The 22,728-nt window shown below is 36.6% G+C and overlaps 2 protein-coding genes across 5 annotated transcripts in view; one reads left to right on the forward strand and one right to left on the reverse strand.

The window, feature by feature from the left end:
* The window catches only part of FLT1 (fms related tyrosine kinase 1), a 110,621-nt gene extending 108,166 nt beyond the window's left edge, over nt 1-2,455 (forward strand). The window contains exon 30 of the mRNA XM_027903039.1: nt 398-2,455. Within this exon, the coding sequence (XP_027758840.1) occupies nt 398-602 (205 nt within the window). The 3' untranslated portion in view covers nt 603-2,455. The remainder of the gene's footprint in view (nt 1-397) is intronic.
* Nucleotides 2,456-3,723: 1,268 nt separating this feature from the next.
* The window catches only part of PAN3 (poly(A) specific ribonuclease subunit PAN3), an 83,767-nt gene continuing 64,762 nt past the window's right edge, over nt 3,724-22,728 (reverse strand). Inside the window, exons 14-21 of one of the 4 annotated variants that reach the window (XR_003573408.1) lie at nt 20,462-20,627; nt 19,954-20,041; nt 14,291-14,430; nt 13,411-13,540; nt 10,470-10,534; nt 9,622-9,760; nt 8,408-8,546; nt 6,551-6,661 (exon numbers count right to left, since the gene is read on the reverse strand). Coding sequence is in view for 3 of the 4 variants with exons in the window: in XM_027903040.1 (XP_027758841.1) it covers nt 6,521-6,661; nt 9,622-9,760; nt 10,470-10,534; nt 13,411-13,540; nt 14,291-14,430; nt 19,954-20,041; nt 20,462-20,627 (869 nt within the window). In the remaining variant the exon portion in view is untranslated. Of the gene's footprint in view, nt 6,662-8,407; nt 8,547-9,621; nt 9,761-10,469; nt 10,535-13,410; nt 13,541-14,290; nt 14,431-19,953; nt 20,042-20,461; nt 20,628-22,728 lie in introns of all 4 variants that reach the window. The other 3 variants (XM_027903040.1, XM_027903042.1, XM_027903041.1) reach the window with 3 other exon arrangements.

Genomic DNA, 22,728 nt, shown 5'->3' on the forward strand with positions numbered 1-22,728 from the left:
CCTATGGGGATGCAGAACCCAGCGGCAGCACAGATGCCAGACACTCACCCCTACTTTGCCCTGCAACGAGGTTTCACTCCCCAGCACCTGCCACAGATGAGCCACTGGAACTTAAGCTGAGCAATCACATACTCCCTGCAAACACCAAGACTGACAAAGTGAACACAAGCACCTTTAACAGTGATGTTCAGTCACAGCATCTCTGTTCAAAAGGGGACTTGGGGAACACAGGAGGGCTCCCTGATGCCCCTGTTCCACACTTCCCTTGAGCAAGCCCATAAGCATCAATGCCCTCCCAACATGTGAGAATAAACAGAGCTGCTTCTCATGACCTGGCTTTGCTCAAGGCATTAAAACAAAAGTTAAGTAAGTTCACAGTGACACTGCTCTCTTACAGCATTAAAGGTGCCAGCAGGAGCAAGGAGTCAGTGCTCTCTGGAATAACCAAGCCAAGAAGCTTCTGCAGTTTCAGCTGTGACCATCTCAGTGACTCCAAGAGAAGATACACCTATAGTAATGTGGTGCTGGAGAAAATGAAGGCTAGCCATTCTCCTCCTCCTGAATATAACTCTGTTGTCCATTATTCTCAGCCACCTGTTTAAGTGTTTCTAGGTGAAGATCTAAATATGCATTTAATCAAAAAAGGTTCTTATGAAATACTGTCAGTTTAAGAACTTAGACCCAAACGATTTTAATTATCATAAAATTTAGAAGGTTATCATTGACTTAATCACAGTGATCGGCTTTTCTTCAGACCACAACAAGCATATTCAAAATACAGTAACATGCTATCGCTTAGGCCTCGACTTTCCCAACTACTCAAAACCAACAGCTGCTAAAAATACCCTGTGCTTCTGCATCCAGGAAAACTTGGATGGCCACTTATTACAGAGAAAACCAGTTCACTGTTTGGTCCCTGGCAGGAGAATGGCATTTCATGCTCCTGTCCCCCAGCCTCTGCTCAGGCCCCGGTGCAGCACTGCTGTCCCAGTCAGGAGAGGCAGCTGGGAGCCCTAGAGAGCCAGGAGCATCAGCTACTGAGGCATCTGCATCCTATTGCTGGGGTATGCGTAGTGCTGAAAAATAAAAGGATTCTTCAACAAGGCAGAAATAAGAAACAGACCACAAGCTACATTTTTAATGAAAACTACTTTGAGAAACTTGAGGGAAGGCTGATGCTGTGGGGAACCCAAATAGGCTATTTGGGAATGGGACATTAGATGGATCTTACTATTTCAGATGGTAGGTGTGGTAGGGAGCCTCGTGAGGCAAGAATTTAAAATGTGTCACTAAACACAATGGGTAAGGATAGAGAAGAACTAAGACCAGAGCCAGGGCTGCAACAACAGGGAATACATATCAATTCAGTTTGGATAAGCCTGCTGAAATCAAGTAAATATTCTTGAAGTTCTGCACTTTGTTAGAATGCCAACACGCACACACTGGAACCAAACCACAAGCTATACATGTTAAAGGCAAGCTCTGTCCACAAAAACCTTGTGGACCTTCTAACACTGCACTGATTGTATTTTATTTATGGCAATCTGTCTGAAAAGACAGGATGGTTACTAAACTGCATATACTTTAAATTAATTGATTGCTAGAGAGTTTGAAGAGATCAGTTAGAAATTACAAGACAATCTCCCTGTAAAGTTAGGGTAGTTTTTCCATGAAGAGTTAAATTTCCACATTAGTTACCACTATATATGTACAGGAATAAAAATGTGTCATTTATTTGCAACAGACTTTGGTATAGTATCTGAGAAAGAGTATGAGTGTTCTTTGCTCGAGAAGCATTAGGATGCACCCATTCCTTTCACCTCTGAATGCAATATTAAAATGAGAGTTGGCATTTAACACAGTAGCACTGATATCTTCAAATCAATTACTGCCCAATCTCAGCTTCTCATGGTCCACTAAAAATATATATTAACTCAAATGCCACATGTTATATGGTCTTGACCTCTTAGAATTCAGCTTAGGAGCTGTGAATGTAACCCACTAACAAACAAAGGCAAATTACCTTTTGCATACTGACAAATAAAAATTATCTTAGATATTCAAATAAAATAAATATGTACCACTACTTCTAAGCTAAGTATCAATTCCAGATCTTCCTGGCCAAGAGATCATCACTTATAAGTTTCTATTGCACTGTCTCTTGCTGGCAAAGTATATTTGACCTTGATCAAAATGAAAGCTTAAGAACAGTTTTCTAACTTGAACAAAACCAGTTACAGGATGGATGCATCTCAAAGGAAGTGTTTGCACAATGTAAATATATAAATATGCTTTTTGTGCATAAATATTTAAGAAAACTGGATTACAAAGATTACTTTTATATGAACCTCTTAAGTGTCTTCAGATGTGAATAACTCCTATTTTGTCTTGCATTTTCTGTCTTCATACAATGTATTTCACTGCTAAATTCATATAATAAAGTTTGCTTTTGAAATAATTCAGAGTTCTGTCAGTGTCAAAGACTGCTGTGGCAGACGACTCAGCACTGGGCAGTACAAACATCTGGCACAAAATCCATCCCACGTGCCAGTTTTGTGAGCAAATGAGAGCTTGGAATAATCACTCAGAAGGCACACTTCTCACACAGCAAAGCAGTTACAGTGACAGACACTTGAACTGCTCCCTGTGTGAGGGACATTCCCTAGGTTCAGCATGTTTAAGAAGTGCTTACTGCTGTCTAGAGGCAAAAATTCAACTCTGGCTGGGGAAGACTAAGCAGCCCATGAACAAACATCCACTCAACCACCCACCGTGCCCGGTTCCTTCTGCAGGCAGAAGATCCACAACAGACAAAAGGACACCAACAGAGCTAAAGTTTCCCAAACAAAGCCTGTTCCAAAACTACTGTGACATCAGGTAGTACCTCAGGCCTGGACAGATGGTTTCTCTTCTTCAGAGAATCTCCATATCCCCAACCCATCCATGTAAAGTGATGGGAGGAAACGGAGATGAAACTTTATTTGTGAAAGCAGAACATAATGGGATCTATCACCTACTGCAGCAGGAGCTGTTTAACTGCTGTTGCACATTACTAAGGAGGAAACTGGAGACTAGATATTTGCATCAATCAAGCTTACTGAAGCCTATATAATAACATTTTTAGAACTGCAATTTAAGGGGTAATGACTCCATGTTAGATAAATGCAGGAAGTACTGGCAATTTCACATATATTGCACAAAATTTCATGCTCCATAAGCACGGTCAGGATTGGATGGATATAGGAGATTTTATCCCACCAGCAAATCATCTAACCTTTGCAGGTTAAAAATACAGAAAAAAGAATTCCAGGACGTGAAGCTGTCATGACTCCACATGCAAATTCTCACAGAAACTAATATACTTTGTTTTGGGGGAAAAAAAAGCTCAGTAAACATGGAAGGGTACTTGAGCAGAGTTTTCAAAATTAGGGCTTATCTAATAAAGATGACCCCATCCAACTGAAGCAGATGGGATTTGACTTGGGAGTTAAGGAAATATGCATGAGTACAACTTTAGTCAACAGCATCTGTACATTTTAAAACATCTGATACACTTGAAGTGGCAAACACTAAACACGATTTGTGACTCTTGATCGTTGAAACTCCGCACAGCAAACAGAATGAATACAAAAGTGTGAGACAGAATGAAATACGATTCCGGCACCAAAGTTGAAGAGCCCCATATCCAACTTCGGAACTTCACATTGTCAAAATAAGGCCACGTTACTTCTGGTATTCTTTATTAAAAATACTGCTGTACACATGAACAATGAAAACAGGATTAAAGATGAGTAACACATATTGGGATCATGACATTAGAACTTAACATACTGGTGCTTTTTAGGGGAAGCAGTTGACACCTGAATTACCGAAACAAGGGCAAATCAAAAATACATAGGTACCCTCAACAAAATATTTACAATATAGTAAATACAGCAACAGAATTTAAAACAGGTACAAAAATTAAAATGACCAACATCATATGATTTCAAAGGTTGTCCCTTCTGTGCTTTTAGCTGTAAAAATTTGGAAGGTCAGAAAAAAATTTCCCATCTGGGAGGGCATATCCTGGTGACTCTTCTTTTAAATACAGATACACAGTTCTTCCTATGACTGTATCAAACTACAACTTTAGGACAACCTTCTAAATGGAATTAAAATGGGGTAGAAGGGCTCTCCCCAAAAAAATACCCAAGCTGAACTTCAGACTGTTCAAATCATTCCCAAATACGGACCAAATAAAATAAATAGAAAACAAAGCTCAACTTCTTTTTTATTTTATGTATACCTGACACCAAATATCTTCTGGCTGACATTATGTACGAAAACTTATTAGCTGTCTACCTTTTTATTTTTAAACCAAGTCCTGAGGTTACTAGGGGCTGAAGCAAACTGACATTATGCAAATACACACAGGTTTGCAATTTAGACATGTCTTGCAGAGGGTGTGCTGGTCTAAAAAGGATGAGAATTCAAGCCCTATTTTACCCCTGCCTTACACTTTCACAAAATATTGGTCCACAAATTAAATTTTCAAAGGTTCCCAAACCCCACAACTGAACAGATGATCCCCTTTCATTTTCAAAGAAAACAATACTGGAAAAAACCTCAGCCCGCTTATAAATTAAGCATTCCATATTTCTTCTAGAATACAAGTACTTCTTTTTTGTACAAAAGAATTACAATATGATTTGTCAAAAAACATAGAAAAGACAGCTGCTCTTCCTCAAATACATGAGCTAATGATAAAAGACTGTTTTGCATGTTCACTTTTCAAAGTTCCTGTTCCTTTTATATTAAAAAGAACATTCTGGCAACTGTTACCATTTGAATATTAAACATTATGTTCCTTTTAAAATTGCAACAATAATCGATTTTTAAACTCATCAACTGATGCTACCTAATGTGGATTCAACCACATTTTCTAACATGTGTAAAGCATGTCCCTAGTCTTCAAAGCTTTCGATGTGAAGAGAGTTGCTTTTTTCTTGATGCAAGTCTCAAGGCGGAGAATCATTTTAAAGCTTATAAAAGTGGACAGAGAAATATTAAAAACTTCTCTGAAAACTACAAATATTGAGAATTATTAAAATTGATGTCAGTAACATCAGTTGCAAGTGCTTAGAGTCTGTCCTGACCTTTTGAGTTTCCACATTTTCTTCATGGTGAGCACCCAGTGCTATTAAAACATTCAGTGCTGGGAAAGGATAGATACAGTCTTCACTACTGCTTTAAGAAAGGAAATTCCTACATATTTGGCAGTCTTCAGTATCAAAGTGTAGGTGTTTAACTAGAAATCCCATAAATACCCAAGTTTGGAGACAACTGCATGTCCAAATATTAGAAAGGTAATTGAGGAGGAAAATTCCAGACTTTTGAGACTGAATTACTTCAGGAATATTCATGTGTTGAGTATTATCAAAAGTAATATTACTTTGGGCTAAGCAGTGACTGCAAAGGCACAGCAGATCATTATCCCTCCAGATTCAGGCCGTAAAACTTGAAAAGCTCTTGATGCCAGACAACTGCTGTGTTTAGTTAATCTTCTTTTAACAGTGTCTTTGTATCTGTATCCAGTGTAGCGTACCATAATAAAGCTGTGGTTCAAAGAACAGAACTTTATACAAAAATTATACTGTAAATAACCTAAAGTAATACACTCCTGAAACTTCAGGCATTTGAACAATTTCTTTAAAAAAAAAAAATCTATTAAAAAAATTGCATAAATGTAAATGCTTCTGACTACCAGGAAAACGTACAAACAGTTTTTAAAAGGCGCTGGTTGTGTTTAGAGCAAGTTTGATATGCTCCTTAAATTATAGATGTTTCCCATTATGCTATTTTCGTCACTTGGCTTAGACAAAGTTTTAATCAAATGACAGGGGACTTTCCTTTTTTGTCAATTTATCAATACTTCACTTCATTGGTTTTAAAGTTTCGCCTTCTCACATTTCTTTGAGCTAACAGTGGGTGGCATACAGAGCTTGCATACAACACACTTTTACAGAGGTTACGAACTAAACGGTCATTAATAGAACACAATTTCTATTAAATTATTTACCTGGTCCTTTATGCTATTCTGGGTGCAAATAATATCAAAAATGAATAAATTTTGCTATATCTTCAGTGACAAAAATGTATCCCAGAAATGTCCTTGCAAAGAGTTTCCCTTAAAGTATACAATGTGGCAAAACTTCAGAGATCAGAAAAGTCTTAAAAAAATTAAAATTAGTGCATATACAAGTGGAAAAAATAAAAGTAGGAACATCATGCACCTGATGTGTTCCTTAATCTAAAATAAATTCTTCACAGATAAAGCCTCCAATGGCAGCCTTAGCTCTAGGATAAGTGAAACATTCTTCCCTTCAAGTAACAGTGTACCTGACTGAAGTGCAAGCAGCTTTGCTCATCTCCTGTTTGTTTCCCAAATGTGAAATGAGATGACAACAACAATTCAGCTGTAGTGCAATTTGCTATTGGTTAAGTTCCTCAGCAATGTCCTGCATGCTTTCAGCAAATACTACAACTGACCATTTGCGGCTGCAATCAGTTCTTGAAAAGTATTTTCAAAGCAGCGCTTTAAATCGCTGTAAGTTACCACAAGTACACTCTTCTCATCTCTGGAAATGAGGCTTATTTTTTCTGGCACACCAGCATCTAACTGTAACAAGAATGCAAAAGATAAAATAAAAGAAGTGTGAAAGAAATGGCAAAACATTTCCCCAACAAGAAAAGCAATCAATTTCTTGGCAAGTACATTGTTATGGCGCGGTTCAAATCTGCTAACAGCACAGAAAGGAAGGATCTGAACTGCACCACAACAATGTTCTTGCCAAAAAATCGAGACATTTTGGTCTTAACCTGATGGACATTCCAGACCTTAGAACTAGATTACCATTGTTTTCTTCCCTTTCCACAAAGCAAACAATCCTGCAATGCTATCCTTCCCTGGGCGGAAGCAAAATTTTCATACAGCTCCTGAAGAACAAAACTACATATGACATCACACTTGCACATAAGATCCACAAGCCTCCATGCAGGGTAGGTAAATTACTTCTTGCCTACTCTAAAATGAGATAATGGATGGATCAGTCCCAGGTAGTCTGAAAACTGGTAGAAACCCGAACCTCACATTTTTAGCAGCACCGGAAGCAAACTAGTTCCTATATTTCCTAAGATGTATGCTATATTTCATCCCTTAGAAAAAAAGTTACCTTGGTATAATTCGTAATCAAATAGATAATTTGCTGTTGAAGATTAAAGTTTGTTCCACATTTGTTTTCATGTTTTGTTCTGACTTCTCAAATTCAATATGTACTTTGGAGATGTACCATTAAATCCTAATTTGAAACAGAGGAATATCCTACCTCACAAGCTGAAGCCCCTTACAAACACTGTATCTTATGTTCTCCTCACTTCACAATAATGTTCACCAATGGAGAACTGTCAGACTCAGTTATAATGCAAAACTTTTGTAGCTCTGTTTTAGTTGATATGTTGGTATTTCCAAATACTTGACACTATAAACTTTCTTGTTCCAATACAGAAAGTGGGGCAGAGACAAGTGGGATATGACACTACCAATCCAATCTTTTGAAATACAACCCCAGCAAGTTCAAATATATGTATTATAATGTCCTACTGAAGAGCAAAACAATTAAATTTGTCACCAAGATGTTCCACTAGCTGCTGTCTGGAGCAACACAGCAAGTTAGCCATTTTTTGTATTTGTCTTTTAAAGTAATGTTATGAACATAACCTTAAAAGCTGGAACCTCCACATTTTAAAGTTCCTGCTTTGTGTACAGCTTCAGAAGGACAAAAGCAAGGCAATTAGCTTCTAATTTTTGTAGAGTAGGATAAAACCACCAGTGTCTTCCACCATCCATCACAAAATATTGTCCACTGTTCTTTCCCATTATCATCATACAATAAATCAACAAATTACCTTAATTAATGTAGGATATGGAAGATCTGTATTAAGAAAGCCACACAGCTAACTAGAAACATCATTATTTATGGCTTTCTTTCTCTCCTACTGTGGAGGCATAAATCAGTATCTCAGCTGAAAAGATCCCCAAAACACCACATTGGAAAAAAAAGTGTTGGTTTGGTTTTTTTTTTTTTTTTTTTTTTTTTTTTTTTTTTTTTTTTTTTTTTTTTTTTTTTTTTTTTTTTTTTTTTTTAACAACAGGGAATTATTTTGGAGTGTAATAGAACAGCCCAAACAAACTAGAACACACAACAATTTTGGAAGTGCTTTTTAGAGTGTATTTCCAAGGTAAAGTTCGATAAGCCTTACATTTTTTGTGTTCTGAGCCCACAACCACAGAAGAGAAGAGCCTCTGTTTAAAAAGCTAAGCTGTGAACATTTATAGAACAAGGCATTCTTTGATATTGTCTCTTACCTGACCTACGAATTCAGGACTGTCCCCTCTTGCTACAGTACCGTATGGGTCACTGCTTTCAAATCATGATGGCATTTCACTGCCTATTTGAATGTCAACATGCTTTCTTTTTGATTTAGTCTCAATCCCTTTAATGTCCCTTTTAAAGTGATTACAGACACCAACCAGAAAGACAAAAAGGAGGTTAAAGAAATGCACAGCAGTGATCTAATAGGAAGTTAGAAGCCCTGACAATTTTAGAAAAAGATTTAAGTGTAGTTAAGTCAGTTATTACATGTCAAAGGATCTGAATATATTCCGGGTTTTTTTGGGGGAAAGTTGGCTATTCTAATTCTAGAAAAGAAAATACTGGGCACTGAAATTGTGTATTGTCAGCGTTTGCATCACCATTCTCTACAGAGTGAGTGAAATGACCAAGCAGCTACAACAAAAAAAGAAAAAAAAAATAAAGGAAGTTGCAGCACCTTAGTCTCCTATGAATTAGCGAAGTTTGGCAAAACAATGTAAAATAAGTTGAAAGCTGATCTGCCAATAAAAAAAAAAAATCAGCTCAAGTACTTTTTAATTTATAGACCAAGACAAGTTCTTTATCTACTGAAGATCTTGTGGTCTCTCACACGTCTCCTGCTATTAATCATGACAGTGCTCAAATACAATTTTTAGGTAGTGATGCAGCTCTCAGAAAACTGCAAATACCTTTATTAAGTCAACCTTGGAAAATGAAGGGCTGGAGAGACTAGGGAAGTTATTATAGAAGTGTACTTAACATTTTAAGTCACAGAAATTTTCCAGCACAGTCCTAGAGGGCAAGAATTTTGCACAGATTTCTATTGCAGTTTCCCTCCTGTCTTCTACTCTGGTCAGCACAGTTTAGGAATGGATCGTCCTGCCTTATAACCATCCTTTGTGATACCTATCAGCAGAAACCTCCCCCAGTTAAAGGGGTTTTATGGATCCTTTATGCTGTGTTGAAAGACCAGAGTAGCATAAAGGGACCAGCATTGCTTATCCACAGTACTCAGTGCATTCTAGGATGAGAAGTTAATACTGCATCTCATGCTATATTAACAAATGTCAAGTTTTAATATTCACGTATGAAATTTATTTAAAATATTCATAAAAAAATTAACCTGCCAATGCCAACTTCCTTTGCAGTGGGATACTATTTTAAAGAATGCTAACCCAAACAAATTCTTAAAAGCTAACCGAAGTACCTTGTTAAGACATGAGATAATGTGACTGAGGTCAATCCAAGGAGTACCCGCTTCTGTCACCTGATGGAAAAGGTGATCTCGAAAGAGCTTTAGTAAATACCTGTCTCCAGTTTCTGACCACGTTGGGTCCTTCTGAAACCTGGTGTAAAACAAAGGTTCATATTAAAGGTCAGTAAGTTACGAAGAATCAAACCCCACAGATACATGTGACTCTTCAACCTAAACTGAGTAGTCTGATTGCACTGCTAAGCTACCTGTTATAAATTGCAATTAAATTACCTATTCCCCCTACCACAAACAGAAGATAACATACTCAAACTTTCTCAGCTGCTAAAGCACCTGAAGCTAACGTCACAGAAAAATAATGGGAGAAAGTAAGAATTATCTGCAACACGTTTAACACGTAAATGTTGGAAACAAGCACCATAAACATAACTAAGTCTATGTGAAAGGATGGAAAACAGATCATTAACTTCATTTTTATGTGGTTAGTCGATAGAAAAAGAAGTTGATCAATCACTAGCTTAAAACTAGTATCTACACCCTTTGCTAGAGTTAAAGCAAGCTATGGATGTCCTCTAAAAGTACTGTCACTCACAACAGAGTGCTAAGATAAACCACACTAAAAGCAATGAAGCAACTTTGGCATATCTATTTGTAGCCTTCTCTTCTCCTTTATTTAAAATTTTGGTTGAAGTTGCTTATCTAGTTTTTCTCAAGGCTTCTTAAACACTCATTTCTCCAGGGGCAAATATAGGAAAAAATATTTAGCTTATTATGAGGGAAGAAACACTGCACTGCAAACAGGGTTTTACATACTTTAAACCATGAAAACAAATATTTCTTACTCAGGCCTCTCATTGATTGTTCCCAATTTTGCTAGGAGCCTAAACAACCTTCCATTTTGCACCTCCTAGAAAACAAGAAAAAGGTTATTAAAAGTTTCTGAAACATAAAATTAAGACATTTATTTGCAAAAAGTATATAGTAGTAATGCCAACGAAGCACTATTAATTATTATTTGTTTATTCAAAGAAGAGGGTATAATTTTTTCAGAGATCAAATGCACTGTGTTGCATATCAGTAGTCCAATGCCCATTTTAGAGCTTCAAATTATAATGTGAAGATTCAACAACTAATGATACCTTGCTGCCCCAGCAGGAACTGGATCAGGCAATCTATTTCTTTGTGGAAACATAAGTCTAGTCTCTTGCCAGCCTATACTTACAGGTATGCTAAAATATAGTAAGTTAAACAAGAAGAATATGTTAATACATACATATACACACACAGAGTTACCAAGATATTTACAAGTACAGTATAATACCTTATTTCAGGTTAAGATGAGAAGGAACATAATCTAACAGATCTGTTTTTCAGAAATGTTTTGTAGGCCATTATTAGCAAATATTTAACAACAATATAATCAGACTAGCATTCAGATTATAAATGATTCTAAACATAATTTTGAAACAAGTTTTTCCAAAACAGTTAGAATCTAAGTCTTAAAAAGAGTATAAATGCTGAGTCCATAAATGACAGTGAGCTCACATAAAAGTAGAACATTAGAATTATAGATACTTAGAGTACATGCAACTGAAAATTGATTTAGTATGTTTTTCCACATCACTTAGGATACAGTAAAAAGAGTGTATCCTAGCTCACATTAAACTAAAGATTAATTCACAGTGTAAGTCAAAGCTGTCAGGAAAAGATTCTCTCCTGATATTATTCACATTCTGCAATGGCCCAGCTCTGCAGCATTATTCATGCTAAGATGCATCTCATTCCATGCATGATAATATCGATTTCAAATGAATTCAGTCTGGAGTAGATGACGGTGCACAGATGGGTAAAGTAGGTCAAGGTGGTAACAGCTTGGCCTCAGACAACCTATGGGCTGCAGAGACCGCTATTACTAGCTAAAAACACACTGCAGAACAGTTTGTGCCACTACAGTAGCTACATTTAGAGACTGAGCAGGAAAACCTACCTTGCCCAGCTAGCCAAGGTCTATTATTTGGTCTAACCTCCAAATAATTTTTTGGTATGTGGTCAAACACACAAAAGCCAAAACAACACCTATATGAAGGCTGCTACCGTGTAAATTCCCAGTCAACGGTGACACAGCTGAGCAACAACACTGGCACCAAGTCTTCAGGTAGCCTCTCTGCAGGCTTAGTAGCCTGTGAGGCAGGGAGCTTTTCTACACAGTGGATTACAGGGTTTTGATAAACTGCAGCTTTGTCTGCTGTGATTTGTATATGATGAACAAAGAGGTGAGGAAGGAAGATGATAGTGTAATAGGGTCACTGCTCTAGGAAATGTGAGCCTTATAGGAGTAACAAAGTTTCATGGCTTTGAGAAAACAGTTATTAACTACATACAAACCACTCCAAGCATAAGAAGTCCCTAAACTACAGATGACTGTATGCTTGGAGAATATGAGGAAAAAAGCCCATCATACATGCTAGCCTTTTTCTAATACTTTCCCCAAAGCATCTGCATTGGAACAAAAATGAAGGGAGGTTAGACCAAAGGGATACTGTAGCTAGTGCAAACAAGTTACAGTATGACAGTTAATTAAGAAGTGCTATTTATCACTGCCAGGTAAATAGCTATTACCAAACTGGGGGCTAAGCAACAACTTGGATTTGTAGTAGCTCTGCTCACCTGTCAGCGGTAAGCAACTGCTACAAATAACTTGACTAAAAATGCAAAATGATTAATGCTGATTACAGGACAATCTCCACTTTTGCAATGGGAGAGGGTCCATCTGCCCAGCTTTGTGCAGGCACATAGGGCCACCTTAAGAAGAAATGATCCTAAACAACTTTGGAGAAGGATTAGTAGTTGATTCTGATAAAGTGGGCACCCAACATCTAGAGGTCTGCATCCAGCATAGATACTGACTGGCTCCTCTACATCTTTTTGCTTCTGATAGATTTCAGTATCTTTCACTGAGAAAAAAACCTGTTATCCAACAAGCCTAGAGTGGAGAAATCAGGAGAACCAAGTCGATCAGAATCCCAACCACTGGTCTACTGCCTCTTAAAAAATTTTCAATGGTTTACAATGTAATGGAATCATAGCACATTAAATTATTACTTAATACCCTAAACCACACATTTTCAGGGTCATGAAAGCATTCTGTAACGTAACTCAATCCTGAAAGAAATCCTGCTATTAGTGGCTTCTAAAAGACACCCTTTCCTGTTGAAAAAATACACTGTGTTAGCACTTGATACCTTGACTTAATACTACAGATTAACCAGACCCCACAGCAAGAGGTTCATACTTCAGGGAAACTAAGCACAGTATCTCCATGATCTAGAATTCATTTGGAAAGGAAAACATAAGATTGAGAAGTAAAATGACACTGAAATCCAAATCCAAGAATGTAAAAGACAACATCTGTTGCTGTATAACCTTTAGTACACACTACATGATCTAGTATGTGATGACATACATGGCCTTATTTACTCAGAATGCTACTTTTTAACTGTACTATAAAGAACATCTTTTCCCCAAGACTGCTGGTTGGACATGATGTTACTTCAGTGAAATGCCAGCTGAGGACATCCTAAAACTAGGGATTCTTGGAGCTTCTGGACTTTCAAAAGCCTGAACTTAGGGTTGTCAAGCCTTCAGGCAGATTACTTAGGTTACTAAACAAACAGAAGGGAAAAAAACCAAACAACAAAAACGAATAGAAAACATTCCCTTTAAAAGTACAGCTGTAGGAATACTGACTACAGGCCTTTCTGTAGGAATTACTACATGATTTACCTTTGCTAGGTCTTCTTCTATAACATCATTTCGCATTTGAGCAGCATCCAACTGAGTATAGAATCGTGCACCAATCATAGGCATGATATCATTTACACTGCGAAGCCTGTTCTGGTCAGTCAGCAAATACCTGCCAAAATAACCCAACCCCCAAAAGATTAAATATGTCACAAATGCCAGAGATTATATCCTATTATGATAACTATTTGACTTTTTTGTTTAATACACAAAGCTGACAATTTTTGTGTTTCTTAAAAGAAGATATTAACAGAGAAAATGTGTTAACTTACACATATATATCTAGTCAGTTATTTATACAAGATGAGTGTACTTTCATGAAACTGTGCAGTTCACCCCACTCAAACAGCAAGAACATACCCAAAAAAGAGAAGACATGCCGATTCAGATTGTAATGCAATTGTTTTTCAAATGAGGGAAGGAGCAAAGATTTCTACTTTTCTCACTCAGGTTGCAAGAGAAAGGTTGACTACATCAAAACAATACAAAATAATATGCAGCCAAGAAAAACTAGCACTCAATATTTTGGTCAAAAAGGCAATGTTCCTATTTCTCAATACCTTCTGAAACTGTAAGATAAGACTAGCATATTGCCATTATAGAGAACAGGCAATGAAGCCCAGTACTGAAAACAACTTAAAATGCCTTTGTATACACTCCTAATTGTTATGAGGAGCTTTACCAGTATCTGGAAACAAATTTTAAATCATAATATTTAACAATGCATTGACTGCGCAGACAACTCAATGACAGTAGTTCTATCTGTAATCTTATTTGCACCTAAAAATACCATTTATAATTTGCATTTCTATATGTAAAAAAAGTAGTAATTTCATTTAAAAGATTTATTAAGCCAACTTACAAAATCAGATTCTTCAGATCAGAGGAATAGTTGATTGTCACCAGTTCCATTGCTTTCTGCAAATTCTCCCTCTGAATTCCTGATAAAGAATTGCAAGCCAAAGCCAACACAACTTTCCCCAGGGAGATCAAATCTGCTTGCTAATAGGGAAAACACACACAGGTAAGATTCTTAGTATAGACTAATATTAGCTAAGGTACTAGACGGTGTTAAAAGGAGACAGCTCTTCAATACCTTAGAAGAATTTGAGCAACTTAAGTACGTACTATTCAAATCATAGTTCAATATGACTAAGTTACAAGTAGTTAAAATGTAAAGAGGAAAATCTGTCCTGACACCTAGTTATTTCTAAGTACTATACTTATCTTTCAATGATTACAATTTGCCTATTTTTAGTTTGAGGACAGTACCAGAGAGAATTCTTGTGTAGTGAGCAGAAGCTCTTCAAAGAGGTTCTTCCAGCCACTCACCTGCTCAATACTGACAAGTTAAGGTGTTGGTAGCAAACAGATGAAGTCTTCTCAATACAAGACGTAGAAATACAACAATTATTTGTTAAACAAAATCAGCATTTGCTGGACTCATATCTTTTCATGATAGCCAGTCACATTCTGTGATGCCAGACCACATTCTAGCACATGATGCCTGCCTCTCTTTCAACAAATTGCTCAAGTATTTTCACCTCTGATGGCTAGTGTGAAAAGATCTGAACTATAACTAGACAGGAAGAGGCCTGTATGGCTGACAAACTGAGCAGCATCATGTTTTATGAAGAAATTAAACACTTTCCTTAAGTGCAGAACTGGTCTGAAAAGATAAATGTTCGATACAGACTGCTTTGCCACAACAGAAAATTCTGCCAATTTTAGTAGACAGCCACGAGAAATTATTTTGAAAAGCTGTAACAGATTTTAAAGCCCACTGCTAAAAACAGGAGGCTAATTTAGTAGCAAACAATGATATTCATAGCAAAGTCTGACTGATTCTTTCCATGGAAAGGCTTTCAACTGCATACAACTTGGCCAAACTTGAAACAGCTGCAGTTTTCCATACTGGATACCTGCCTCAGACTGAACTTAACAGTCAGCTACTGATCCAAATTTAGGATTTTCAAGAGGGTTTTTTTGAGAAAATATTTTTCAAAAAGTAAAAACATAAAAGCTACTAATTATTGAGAATGTGAGCCCCATAGCCTAGAGAAAGGCCAAGCTATTTAGCAGAGAATGCAGTCATACAAGGAATACACCTTCTGTCATTTCTGTAAGAAGGGCTGAAAATTTGGCAGCGCTGCAACAGTAAATTTCTGGTTAGAATTTGGCAGCTTTACAAAAGTGCTGTGATGGTGAACAAGCCACCCAGAGGTGAAACTATCCTCTTCCACCCAGAGGTGAAACCATGCTTGCTGCTTTTGGCTGCGGTAACTGAGCCTGAAGCCACATCTTCCAAGTGCTCAGGGACAGTGAAAAATACCAAACCTTTCCAGATCTCTCAGTGTCCCTGCTGTTCCCCTACTGATTAAGCAGCAAATTTGAACATGGATACACAATATGCTACAAGTTAAAAAATACGATATTCTTGTCGTTAACAAAGACAGAAACAGGATATGGAAAATGAGACAAAAATAAGGACAAAATGGCGGATAAGGTGGGATTGGAATTCGCCAGATGATATTTCCTAAGCAACCAGGAATTTCTGAATATCAGCATTCTTTTATCCTTTCATTATGATTTCTGTTTGTAAAAGAGACTTGAAAGAAATAGGTATTTCTATATAACCACAGCATTACTTCTTTCTGCAGTCCCCTACTTTACACTTAGTACCTTTCAACTTTTAGTAAGTCATAAGGATGTATCCTATATAAATTCTGTATCACCACACAGCCCTGAGACATCGAAAATATGTAACTTCAGGCAAGATTCTATGAAAACACAGTCTTCCTTTACTGCATTAGATTTTAAAAACAGTTGAGAAGGAATCTTACATTTAACATCAGCCAGGAAATTCTAAATTCCAACTTTGTGGTTCTTTGAGCGTTTGACTTACAACCTTAATTTTTTGTTTGCTTTGCAAATTGCACCTAACGGAAGAACTGGCAGAGAGGATACAACACACCAATGCAGCCTCAAACACATACTTTTTAAATTACAGTCAATGATTAGCTTCTTTTAGCAGCAAAAGTGGCTTGGATTCATCCCATTTTTTTTAGGGACTTAAAGTTTAAGCAATTCAGTCAAGACTCTGATCGATTTAAGATATCTGTAATTCTCTAAAGTAATTCAGATTCTGAGTGAGCTGAACTGCTCTCTGGAGGCACTTCACTATTCACTGGCAGCTGAAATCCTGAAAGAAAATGTTATCACAATGCTCAATGTTTGAAGTTTTACAAGTGCACAAAGACAGGCACTATTTTTTCTGTGGACTTGGAGAATCAGAATATCTCAAGCTGGAAAGAACTCAAAGTTCAGGATTTCTGAGAGTCAGGTTACTGCTTTAGAAGAGATTAAACTACCATCCACTCTATCCACTCAGACAAGGAATATGACTTCCCCAAAGCTGGGCTACACCATCCTTTCTGTAAGAAAGCAGTCCACATATGCCCATTAAGCCCTAACCTCCCCCTGAAAATGTCACTAGACTCAGCTGTTCCTTCTTCTAGGCAGAGAAGGGCTAAGAAGACACACAAAAACTATTAGACTTCCCTTGAGGCAGGGACACCAGAAATAAATGCTGCATTTAGTGTAAGGTATAGATCAACATTGGGTACAATAATTTCCTTGTTTATACTCTCTATAGTGTTTGGCATGCTCCAGAAAACTTCTGCTATGGTAACTATCAAGTCATACTAATTTGATTCTCAGCTTTGAGAAAAAGCTTTACACTTTTTAAGAACAAGCAGTCTTTTCTTCAAAAATGTACCTTGCATGCAATTAATAACAATGTAATTAGTAATTACTTCATAACTGTAACCTGTACCAACTTAACTTTTTATCTGCTGAAAGCTTTGCTAATAAAGATTTTATCACCATTTAGTTCATTGATAGCCCTCCTCATTAATGTCTCCCTGTTATCAAATGAATTTCAAGTATGTCAAGTGAGCAATTTAAAAGTTAATTGCATAGGTACCCTTTGCTAATAACTTTTTTAATATTAAATATGTATGTGCTACTATGCCAAATGCCCCAGAGATACCTCAACATTTTATACACCAGTCAGACATGCAAGCTATTCAAATAAATCTTATTTTTGACAGGATCTCTTTTCCATAAATTCTTTGAAGCCAACACTGCTTTTTTGTTTGTTTGTTTGTTTATCCTGTTCCACTGCTCTTCTTGGATCAATATCAGCTCATCCACACTACAGTTCTGTGGATTCACTTGCCCTAAGGGAATTGTCCTTGTAAGTTACCTCCAAGTTCCTACTTTTTGGTGGGGTTCTTTTAGAATCAACATTAATACTTGAGATGTCACTTCAAACTAATTTATTTAAATTTGTAGAGGTGCACATGAAAGTTATTTTGGTTTTCCAAGTTGAAAATATTTACTTCAAGCAAAAGTAACCTTATAGCCCTTGTTAAAACAATAAAACTTATGTTTTCTCTTATTTTCGTAAAGGGGAGGACTCATATTTTATTCCAAATACAGAAATAATTATTAAACCATTTTATTGTTTCCTACATCACCGTTTACAGTTTTTCTATCTATACTTTGCAATTGCCTGACAAGACTTATGGACTTGGGGGCAGGAAGGGGTGTGCTGCAACTTTTACAGGTTTAACCCCTTGTTTCTTATTGCAAGTGGCTGTTCATATTCCACTTACTTCTTTTTAGCTTCCCTTATTGTTGCCTTTATTAACTCTTAAATGATCATGAGATGTGTTTAACACAGACTGGTAAGAACAATTTCATTCCTATTACATAGCTCTTCATTGTTCTGGCCAAAATCTTTCCTCTCTATATTAACAATGGGAAATAACCAGAAAATGACAAATCCTTACAAAAATATCTTCCTCCACTGAAGACAGCAACAAGGAAATGCATATTATCTGGGCAGTAAATCAAGAGATAATCTATATTTTTAACAGTTACAGGAATCCCAGAGGAATTCAGGAACTAGGTCATGGATCAAGAGGAAAAAGGACAAGCAGCAGCTGTTATTTTGTAATTTCATCTGGCTAGGGTAAACAAAGGTAGAAGATGATAAATGACTGCTGAATCCTAGATCTTCCAAACTATGTATTTAAGAGTACTTTTCTGGTTTACCAATGCAACATGAACAATTTGAATATTAACAATGTAAAAAACATAAAAAACCATTCCCCCTAAACAAAACTAGGCATTATCAAGCAAGTCAGCTGCCAAGTGTCAGTGTTGCTATGGTGGTTAGTGCTTTTGACAGATTTGTGTATCTGCAATTATTTTTAGACTTGTACCTCCAAGTACTTTAAATGTTTCACTTTACTTGACTGTCATAATATCCCAGAAGGACCCCAGAAGGACCCCTTTCCAAGTTGCAATTAAAATAAATTTAGAGAAGTACTTAAGATTTAAAAAAAAAAAAAACAACCCCAAAAAAAAAAAACACACCACCAAAACAACCTCAATGCATTTTTTAGGCATAGATCCCTTACTTGCATGTCTTTCCATCTTCTCTCAGCTGTCTTCCACTAAATTATACCAAAAGCACACTAATATGTAGCTGGGGACGGGGAGGGGGGGTGGTGAGAGCATGAAATCCTATGGTGTACTACTCAAAGTACCCTGAAAACTGCATCATTAAAGAAAAAAAAGTTATGTTCGAGGACGAGGTCTCCAAAAAGCTAGTTTCCGCTGGCCAAAGTTCATACATTTCAGTTATTACTGGAAGACTCCAAATGAGTAATTTTCTCACAGTGAATAAAATCAATTAATGAAAATAAATTAAATCCAACTCCCTACTGCAGTCTTTCACTCCCAGTACAGACAGGGTATGTGATGACAGCTAAAGTAATGTACTTTACCCTGAGGGGAAGTTAGGGAAAGAGGTATTCCTGTACACAGTGATGCTCCAGATGACTGTGGAACAGTTTTTGTTAAGTCTAAAGGGATTCTTCTTAATTCAGGAATTATGCAGAGTCCACACTTCAGAGAACACCAGAAGAGCATGGAAAAACTAGGAGACAGACTAAAATAAAGATACACTAGAATCTTTTAGGAGTGATGACAAGGCCTAAGTGCAGTTAATCAGAAGATCTCTTACTCCTCTGTGAACAGGTATTCAACACTTTTAAGGTTAAAAAAACAAAAGACAGAGCAAAAACTGTTACTGAATCATTATTATTATTTCTCTAATATTAAATATAAGATTTTTCTCTCCTTCATTTAGAAATTTTTCTTTCCATTTCTCATTCAAGTTCGTTAAACACTAATATTTCAATCTATATGGCGAGTTTGCTGAAATTTTAGAAGATAGCAAAATGAGCATTCACATTTCTAAATTACAAGCAAATTCAAATAAGTGTGGCTGAACCAAGAACAAGTTAGGAATGGAAAAAAATACCGTCATTTAGAGATAGATACACTGATCTACAGTTTAACTAAAAGTACTTGTTTTCTAAAGAGGATCACACTGGTTTTCAGTACTCCCTGTGTCAAGTCACCAACCTAACTACAGCACTGTAGTCTTACCTGAAACTGAGCCATTAATGCCAGTGGATTATTTTGACTGTTGTCAAATGTCAAAACATCAAAAATTCCAACACAATTAACTCGTAATCTTTAGGTACAAAAAGAGAAAAGGAAGAAGTGTCATTAAATTTTATTGGTTACTCAATTTTAACTCTAGCATTCATTGAATGGTTTGATATGATAAATGCAGTCACCAGTATTTAGCAAATTATTATGCAGCAGAAAATACTAATTTTACTGGTTGATAAAATGCAGCAGACATTCATTTTACAAATAAATAAACAAATTTCAAAACTGGCACTAGTGTGTCTGATCCCTAGTTTGAAGATAATGCATAAATCTTCCCAAAATATACTTTAAAAAAACCCCCACCAAAACTACAAGCTTTAGCACATTGCCTCATGCCACTTAAAAGTAACAGAACTCAGTAACTATTTCTGTATCAGGTGCACGGTCAGCTGCTGAATACAGACCACAGTAACACAGTGAGAATGAATGCTTTCATTACCTTGTTTTGCCTGTTACTAGAATCTTTGTTGGATCCATAACTCTGCACGCCAGTCCTGCTGTATGAATGGTCCGTAATGCAGAGCTGAGCTGCACAATATATGCCCATATCAAAGACTCTGGAAGCAATCCAGCATGCTGCCGTGGTAGAGGTCCATCATGCTGACCTAGAAGCAAAACATCACAAGCATCAATAAAAGGCTGCTGTGCAAAAATCAAACATCATCATCTTGAATTATACAATTAACTCATAAATTAATTTCATTCAATTCTTAACAGCCCTTGAAAAACATCTATTACAGTTTAATGGTTAGTTTGGGGGTGGACTTTTCTGGGTTGATTGGTTTAGGTTAGGGTTTTTGGGAAATGTTGACAATTCATTAGGCATTATTATTTTCACTGTGATATTCAGAAAAACGATGCTGATTTTTAAAGTTTCAAATGAACAATCACTACAACATGAGCACTGATTAGAAACTGCTCAGAGTAGATGGTACATCAAGACATGCAGGTAATTCAGAAGTAAAAACGCCAGTATCCTGAAACAAAGAGCATGTACCACAGAAGCTACAACAGATCCCGTTCTACCTCCTTTATTGCAGGAAGGCTTCCCAATTAAACATTCTCTATCAGCTGATAAGAATAAGAAACTAGTTTCAAGCCACATGGGCAAATCAGACAAGAAGATTTTGTGGCTAAACATCACTGAACACAACTTCACATTTGATCTGTTGTGACACAGCTCCCTGACAAGTCATCACTGCATGACTCCACTTAATGGGCCATATGAAAGCAATGCCATCAATCCTCTTGCAAATGGATTTGTAGTTTTTCTTTCAAAAGTAAACCAATCTTTGCAAACACACACTTAAATTCCGTATTACAAACAGTTTCTGAGTAATACTGAGTCACAGATGAAAAAATAAAGATATAGATAACAAATGTTATTTTTAGTATAATGCATGTAATTCAAAGAAATTGCCACTGTTTGCATTGCACAAAGTTAAAGCAGGAGAAGAAAATACATTCAGAGTAAGACAGTACATCTCAATTTTACAAACCATCATAGGCATTTCAAGAGGTTGTCTCAGTACTGATTTTGCTAATTTTGAGACAAGTAATCATCAGTATTAGGTAAAATCATGTAAGCATCTGATTCACTTGTAAACTGACTGCTCTCTTCTCTAAACATTTGTTTCTTGGTTTTGGGTTTGTTTTTTTCCTTTTCCTACAGGACCATATCAATATCTGTGCATTTGATCAAAATAAATATGTGTATGGCTTGCGTGAGTACACACACACAAAATATATGAAGAGTGGAAAAAGTGGAACACATAAATGAAAATTTATTATCTGGAAATTTTACTGACTTCAGGGTGACAGGCTGGGAATGTTCTCAGCTTTCATTTCTGAGCTTGTTTGTCTGGTTTAAACTTTAGTTCACTTTTCAGGTTTAAGGTGCTTTTGTTTAGATTATAAAGATCAAGATACCGACTCCTCTAAATTGCAATAAGCTTGGCATGTCTACTGAAAGCTGAATATAATGGAGATATTGTTTGGTTTTTTCTGGCCTCCTGAATCCTGATGAATCATTATGCAAATCACTTCCCAAAAAACCAGCATACCAGAAGTCTCATGTAGCAAACTTTTTCCATCATAATTCCCTCCTCTTCAGCATGACAAAAATTATGATATAAAATGACTGAGGAGATATAACCTTCTTTATTAGTCAAGGTTCTTTCTCTATTTACTACTTGCTGTAGAATATACTTTATATTTGGTAAACAGCAGCATGTGTAATATGTTTACAGGGATGTGCATGGATACTGCAAGACAATTACATCTGTATGAAATAAGTACATCCAGAACAGATTATATAATATCCCAAAGGGAGAGAAAAGTCAAAACTTGGGATTTATTTTTCTTCATGTACAACAGCACTCGCCCTTTGATTTTCAAATATAGGCAACGTAACCAAGAGGATAAGTTGAAAAAACAGAGTTCAACAAAGTTCCTCCTCCTCTAGCAGAAAACCTCAAACAACACTATTTTACTACTGGAAAGACTCACTTGAGGCAACAGCTGAATCTAGGCTGCTGTTTTCACACTGGTTGGCTGCACCCCATGTTCACATACACTAAAGGTACATGCTAAAACACTGCAAAAAATCACTTTTGAAGTGTCCTCTTACAGATCTATCTGCTCAAAATAGGCAAAATCAAAAGAAGTTCAGTTTACTGCAATGCTGACTACAAAATTTGCCCCTTA

The sequence above is a fragment of the Empidonax traillii genome, unplaced genomic scaffold (assembly GCF_003031625.1).
Source record: "Empidonax traillii isolate 1590-97213 ecotype Southwest subspecies unplaced genomic scaffold, ASM303162v1 scaffold926:size687835, whole genome shotgun sequence".
In the NCBI taxonomy this organism is placed as follows: domain Eukaryota; kingdom Metazoa; phylum Chordata; class Aves; order Passeriformes; family Tyrannidae; genus Empidonax; species Empidonax traillii.